The 7,706-nt window shown below is 39.1% G+C and overlaps 1 protein-coding gene across 1 annotated transcript in view; it reads right to left on the bottom strand.

Annotated features, from left to right (window-relative positions):
• Positions 1–2,548: 2,548 nt before the first annotated feature.
• LOC103206265 (17-beta-hydroxysteroid dehydrogenase 13) overlaps positions 2,549–7,706 on the bottom strand; it is a 35,003-nt gene continuing 29,845 nt past the window's right edge. The window contains exons 5-6 of the mRNA XM_007951708.1: positions 6,204–6,341; positions 2,549–2,669 (exon numbers count right to left, since the gene is read on the bottom strand). Of these exons, the coding sequence (XP_007949899.1) occupies positions 2,549–2,669; positions 6,204–6,341 (259 nt within the window). The remainder of the gene's footprint in view (positions 2,670–6,203; positions 6,342–7,706) is intronic.

Below are 7,706 nucleotides of genomic sequence, written 5' to 3'. Positions count from 1 at the left end.
AAATGACCTATTAATTAGAAATGCTTTTTTTTTCAATAACATAAACAGTGATAAAATACATAGACCTTGCCAGATGGAATACACAGGAAGCAATGTGACTATATCTGTGGAAAGAGATGATAGAGAACCTCAACATCATCAGTCAGAAAAAGGCCAGGGGTCAAATGCAGAACATACCATCAGTTGCTCACATGCAAGTTCAAATTGAAGCTGAAGAAAATAAAAACAAGTGCATATGAGTCAAGGTACAACTTTGAGTATATACCACTTGAATATAGAGATCCTATAAAGAACAGATTTGATGCATTGAACATGAATGATTGAAGACCAGATGAGTTGTAGGTGACATCAAAGAGCAAGTAAAAGGTCATTAAAAAGACAAGAAAGAAAGAAAAGATCAAAATAGATGTCAGAAGAGACTTTGGAACTTCCTCTTGAATGTAGAGTAGCTAAAGTGAATGGAATAATTAATGAAGTGTAAGAGCTGAACAGAAGATTTCAAAGGATGGCTCAAGTAGACAAAGTAAAGTAGTATAGTGAAGTGTGCATAGACCTGAAGTTAGAAAACCAAAAGAGAAGAACATGCTCAGCATTTTTCAAGGTAGAAGAATTGAAGAAAAAATATTGAGGTGCAGTACTGAAGGATTTTAAGGGCAAAATATTGAACAACGCAGGAATCATCAAAAGGATATGGAAGAAATACACAATGGCCATATCACAAAGACTAGGTCAATCTTCAGCCATTTCAGATCAAGAGCTGATGGTTCTAAAGAAAGAAGTCTAAGCTCCACTGAAGGAATTGGTGAAAAACAAGGCTTCAAGAATAGCAATTGAAATGTTTTAACAATCAGATGCAATGCAGGAGGTGGTCATTCATCTATGCCATGAAATTCGGAAGACAGATACCTCCTCAACCAACTGGAAGACATCCATATATTTGCCCTTTCCAAAGAAAGGTTTTCCAACAGAATGTGAAAATTATTGAATAGTATCATTAATATTACATGCAAGTAAAATTAAAATTAAAGATGAATCAGAAATGGGTGCAGCAGTACATTGACCAAAAACAGTTAGAAATTCAAGCTGGATTCAGAAGAGGACATGAAATGAGGAATATCATTGTTCACATTAGATGGATCTTAGCTGAAAGCAAAGAATTCCAGATAGATGTTGACCTGTGTTTTATTGACTATGCAAAGATGTTTGACAGTGTGGATAGTAACAAATTATGGATAACATTTCAAAGTATGGGAATTTCAGAACACTTGATTGTGCTCATGAGAAACCCGTACATAGACCAAGAAGCTGTCTTTGGAACAGAACAAGAGGATACCACATGGTCTAAAATCAGGAAAGGTGTGTGTCAGAGTTTTATTCTATCACGATACTCATTCAATCTGTATACCGAGTAAATAATCTGAGAAGCTGGAATATATGAAGATGAACATGGCATCAGGAGTGGAGGAAGATTCATTAACAGCTTGTGACATGCAGATGATACAACTTTGCTTGCTGAAAGTGAAGAGGACTAAGTAGTTACTGATGAATATAAAAGACTACAACCTTCAGTATGGATTGCACTTTAACATAAAGAAAACAAAAATCATCACAACTGATCAACTAGCTACATTGTTATAAACAGAGAAAATATTGAAGTTGTCAAGGAGTTCATTTTACTTGTATCCTCAATCATTGCCTATAGATGCAGCAGTCAAGAACTCAACATATTGCAACAGGCAAGTCAGCTGCAAAAGACCTCTGTAGTGTTAAAAAGCAAAGATGTCATTTTGAGGACTAAGGTGTGCCTGACCCAAGCCATGGTATTTCCTATTGCCTCATATGCATGCAAAAGTTAACAATGAATAAGGATGATAGTTGAAGAATAAATGCCTTTGAATTATGATGATGGAGAAGAGTATAAAATATACCATGGGCTGCCAGAAGAATGAACACATTTGTCTTGGAAGAAGTACAGCCTTAATGTTCCTTAGAAGTGAGGATGGTGAGACTTCATCTCATCTACTTTGGCCATGCTATCAGGAGGGACCAGTCCCTGGAGAAGGACATCATGCTTGGTAAAGTAGAGAGTCAGTGAAAAAGAGGAGGATCCTCAATGAGATGGCTTGACACAGTGGCTGCAACAATGGGCTGAAATATAGCATATGAGAATGGCATAGGACTGAGCAGTGTTTCATTCTGTTGTACACAGAGTCAAAACCAACTTGATGGCACCTAACAACAACAACAAAATATAAGGTGTGACTCTAGCAAGAGTGTGGCTTGAGTAAAGGTGTGACCTAAGTCATGTTCTTTTGTAAGACTATGATTCAAGATACAACCCACCCTGATGCTACCATAGAGTTTAGGATTTATAGAACATCACAAAACGGAAGATAATTACATCAGATTATAAAATGAAGGGCAATCACATGATACTGAGAATTATGGCCTGGGAAAGTTGACACATATTTTGGGGGGACACAATTCAATCCATGACAGGGTCAGTGGGAATTGACTCAAAGTCATACAACAACAACATGCACTACACTTACCTCTCTAGTGTTATTGAGAGATTGAGAGATGTGGGAACAAAAATCATCTTCTTATTGGTAAGTATTCCATCCATCAGGTTTCTTACAACTTCATCTATCTCTAATGTATGCCACCACCTGTGATTAAAAAAGTACTTAAAAAATGTATTTTTTTTTTTAATTAACAAAGGTAGAAATAGTAACTTTTGTTTTTACCAAACTTAGAAATGGGATTTCAGATGTTCCAAAGTTCAATTTATAAATGCTACCAACCTAAAATACACACATGCATGCCTTGTTGATGTTTTGTTATCATGTATTTCCATATCCAGTAGTTGTGTTTCATTGACCATTCAGTTGTAATATCAAAATGGTAGAAAGGAATTAGATGGTACAGGAGCAGAAGAACCAGGCAAGAAAGAGGAGTGGGTAGCATTAAGTATAGGCTAGGCGAGAAACACCTGACATCTCTCAGCACCTGTTGGATGCAAGATGAGAAAGCTATTGCAAGTTATGCTTTCTTTCTTGTGGTAGTACACCATAAGGTTGGGTTGTTCTGAGGGCTTCCAGTACTTGAGATTCTCCTCTGACCTGCCCATACTGTAGTTCATTAAGAGTCCAAGAAGTGCACAGACAATGTTACATCACAACTGGAGGAGTGGTTTCTCTTAGCTGGAGACTATGTACGTGGGTTCTTGAGATGTACGCATGATCTCTGGGCCAGTGTAGAATCCTCATTAGTCAAGGTGATGACAGAATTAAAGTGTAAGTGGGTTGAAAATATTGTACCAAAGTTAATAAGTTTAGGCATTATTAATGGCTAGTGAATAAAAGGATACAAATGTGGACATGAGTTAGGTAAGCAAGGAATGCTAAAACTTCCTTTCCTGAGATTCTGTGATTTATTACAGATTATCATGTACTTGAGGTTTCTATGGCATTTAGCGGCAAGCCAGCAGAAATATTTTTATTACATCAATATTTTTCTAAATTATTTCTTCCTGCTTCTTCCCTCCCTAATATTCTACCTGCTAGATTCATCAAGCCTGTCTCTCTGAACCAAGTCTCATTAGCATAATGACATCTCATCTCTTCACTCAGGAAATTTAGAATCCAGCAGTTTAGGTAAAACCACTACCAAATCTTTAGCACTGTCTGTGCCTGAGGTATCCCCCAGGTACCTGTTCTACCTGGGTTTGCACTACTCTCACCCTTTTTATTTATTGTGCCTTTCTCACCAGTCTGCTGGTACACTTATCACTAAACCTGAGTGTTTACCAGAAGGACTTTCATAGGGCCCAATTTCCTATATAATAAAAACAGGCAGAGGAAACGTACAACAAGGGGGAGGTCAGCACAAAATGATCAAGGCAGTGGAAGACACAGGGAGGAGCACAAGAGTTAAATGCAACAAAGGTGAATACTATTACATACACAATCCTGCGGAAATAGTAATAACAACAATCAATGAGTGGATACACAGCTAGACATTCAGTCTGAACAGGATGGGAAGGCTAATGGGACTATACCCATGAATATATATAGGTATGACAGAGGATATCTCTACCTATGTATCTATACGTGCTGGAAATATATCTATGAATGTAGTAGCGCATACAGGTGAAAATATTATGAAAACTTCTTAGTTAAACCAAACACCTTGAGGGAATGAGTTGCTGGGCATGGGGGCTCAGGCCCATAGTCTCTGGGAACACTAAGGTCAGTTGGCATAACAGTTCACAAAGATAAGGTTCTATGTCCTACTGTGGTGAGTAGTGACTGGGGTCTTAAAATGCCCATCTAAGGTACAACTATTGGTCTCACCCTGTCCAGAGCACAGATGAGTGGAGAAAATCAAAGATGCAAGGAAACAATTAGCCCAAAGGACTAAGGGGCCATGTAAGCCCCAACCTCCATGACCCCAAGACCAGAAGACCTAGATGATGCCTGGCTATCACTGCTGACTGCTCTGAAAGAGCTCACAATAGGAGGTCCTGGATAGAGTTGGGGGAAATGTAGAACAAAACTCAAAATCATAGAAAAGACCAGGCTTTGTGGTCTGATGAAGACTGGTGGAACCCTGAGACTATGGCTCTTAGACATCCTTCAAACTAGGAAATGAACTTAACTCCCGTGATTCAACTTTCAACCAAACTATATGGTAAACAGTCATACCATGTGCACTCATTAGAACAGTCAAGCATATGAGATCAAGAGGACAGCATTTGCTCAGGGAGAGAGCTAGGAAGGCAGGAGGAGATGGGAAGGAAGGACAAAGGGAAGGGGTTGGTGCAGGGAGGAAGTGGGAAGAATGCTGTTACAGTGTGGGAATTGCAGTGAATGTCACAAAACAAAATGTGTATAGACTATTGAATGGAAAACTGATTTCTGCTGTAAACTTTCACCCAAATCACAATGGGGGAAAAAGAAAAGAAAAGAAAACAGGCAGTGTTACTGAAAAAATGTGGATTAGTGCCTGGAACAATGTGCAGAGACAATTCAGTCAAATTGAGAGAAGAGAGAAGAAATAGTTTAATCACTTATGCATAATTGGGAACAGAGTTTTGGAATATTCCATAAGTCTGCCTACCGCCAGTGGTCAAATACAGGGTTAATATGGGTTGAGCTGTTGTTGTTGTTGTTATTTGCCATCGAGACAGCCCCAACTCATAGTGACCCCTCCTTGGGTTTCCGAGGCAGTATCACTACGGAAGTAGGATTGCCCAACCTTCCTTCCGAGGAGTGGCTGGTGGGTTTGAACCGCCAGCCTTCTGGTTAGCAGTCAAGTGCCTTAGGCACTATGCTACCAGAGCTCCTATGGGTTGAGCTAAAGCTTATGATTATGTGTACACATTCCATTCCCAAGGACCAGGGCTTGATTATGTGTACACATTCCATTCCCAAGGACCAGGGCTCCTTAACCCGTGAGAAGGAGAAGGAAAAAGAGAAGGCCCTAAGTTATAACTATAAGCCTTATCTCTTAGCTCTGGAAGATATCAATACCAACTGGATTCTGCTTTTCTCAAGGCTGACCTCCTTTGAATATCTCAGGCACCATCTGGTTTTGTGTCTCTGGGACTGAGTGCTATTTTCTGAGGTTATTTTGTACATTAGGTCATCAGCAGGGGTCTCAATCATATTTTAGTGTTTAAATATGTACTGTGTACATTTTAAGTACCCATGCTCAAGCGCTATATATATTAGGTGCTAGGGCTCTGCTAAGGAACCCCAATACTGCAGTGGTTAAGAGCTCAGTTGTTAACTGAAAGGTCTGTGGTTCAAACTCACCAGCTTCTGTGCTGGAGAAAGGTGTGGCAGTCTGTTTCTATAAAAATTACAGCTTGGAAACTCTATGAGGCAACCCTACACTGTCCTATAGGGTCTCTATGAGTCAGATTCATATGGACCACAATGCATTAGGACTATACTACCAGCTGGAAATAGCTGGTAGTTCAAAATGTATATAGCCTTAAGAGAGATTGAGGTTAAAAAGAAATTTGTTAGTTCTTTTGAATGTATTATATAGGACCAATATCTCAAAATAACATTAGTAAAGAAAAGTAATTTTTTTGTTTGTTTGTTTTCTCAATTGACCCACCTGGAAATTTCTCATATAGCTTTCATTTCAATTTTTCATGTCATATTCTTATTCTAACTTGATTTTGACCTCACCTTTTGTCTGGCTTTTTGGTGAACCCAGTATTCACAAAACCTGGGCACAGACATGAAGTTTTGATACCAGTTTTTCCCAAGGCTTCAAGTTCTGATGTCAGACCTTTATGAAAGCCAACAGCAGCAAATTTGCTGGAACTGTAAGAAAATGATCAACCATCATTATCTAAGGGAAAGTAAGACACAGTCCTCAGCTTTCTTAACAAAATCAGCCACACATCTGAGAAGACAGCATTGATTTGGTTTTTAAAAAACTAAAAGTGAACACCCCCAAATCTGCATGTGGTTTTTCTGAGAGAATAAATTGTCATTTGTTTTCATTTACATTCTCTTGTATAACTACACAGAATTCAGAATGTACCAATTTCTTAATTAGCAATGATAGTAATGTTGTTAGGTGCTGTTAAGTCATTTCTGACTCATAGCGACCCTATGGCACAAAAGAAAAAAACACTGCCCGATCCTGTGCCAGCCTCACCATCCTTGATATAATTGTACCCATAGTTGCAGCTATTGTGTCAATTCATCTCGTTGAGGGCCTTCTCCTTTTTTTGTCAACCCTCCACTTTACCAAGCATGGTATCTTTCTCAAGGGAATGGTCCCTTCTAACAACGTGACCAAAGTAGGTGAGACGAAGTCTGGCCGTTCTTGCTTCCAAGGAGCATTCCAGCTGCACTTCTTCCAGGGCTCATTTGTTAGTTCTTTTAGGAGTCCATGGTACTTTCAGTATTCTTTTGCAACACCACAATTCAAAAGTATCAATTCTTCAGTCTTCCTTGTTCATTATCCAGCTGTCACATGCATATGAGGTGATTGAAAATACCAGGGCTTGGGTTAGCCACACCTTAGTTTTCAAGGAGACATATTTGCTCTTCAGCACTCAAAAGAGATCTTTTGCAGCAGATTTGCCCAAGCAATATGTTGTCTGATGTCTTGACTACTGCTTCCATTGGTGTTGATTGTAGAACAAAGTAATGTGAAGTCTTTGACAACTCCCATCTTTTCTCCATTTATTGCGATGCTGCTTATTGGTCCAGCTGTAAGGATTTTTGTTTTCTTTATATGGAGGTGTAATCCATACTGCTGACTGTAGCCTTCAATCTTCATCATCCTCACTTTCAGCAAGCAAAGTTGTGTCATCTGCATATCTCAGGTTGTTAATGAGTCTTCCTCCAATCCCGATCCCACATTCTACTTCATATAGTCCGGCTTCTCAGATTATTTGTTCAGCATACAGATTGAACAAGTATGGTGAAGTATACAACCTTGATGCACTCCCTTCCTGATTTTAAATGATGCAGTATCCCCTTCTTCTGAATGACAGCTTCCTGGTCTATGTATTGACTATTGCATAGTCAATAAACCACAAGTAAACATCTTTCTGATATTGTTTGCTTTCAGCCAGGATCCACCTGACACCAGCAATGATATCCCTTGTTCCATGTCCTCTTCTGAATCCAGCTTGCACCTCTGGAAGTTCTCTGTCAATATACTGCTGCAAC

Source organism: Orycteropus afer, unplaced genomic scaffold (assembly GCF_000298275.1).
Source record: "Orycteropus afer afer isolate SDZICR_OR568_19922 unplaced genomic scaffold, OryAfe1.0 scaffold00309, whole genome shotgun sequence".
In the NCBI taxonomy this organism is placed as follows: Eukaryota; Metazoa; Chordata; class Mammalia; order Tubulidentata; family Orycteropodidae; genus Orycteropus; species Orycteropus afer.
The sequence above is the reverse complement of the archived record's forward strand: the minus strand, read 5'-3'. Positions and strand labels throughout refer to the sequence as shown.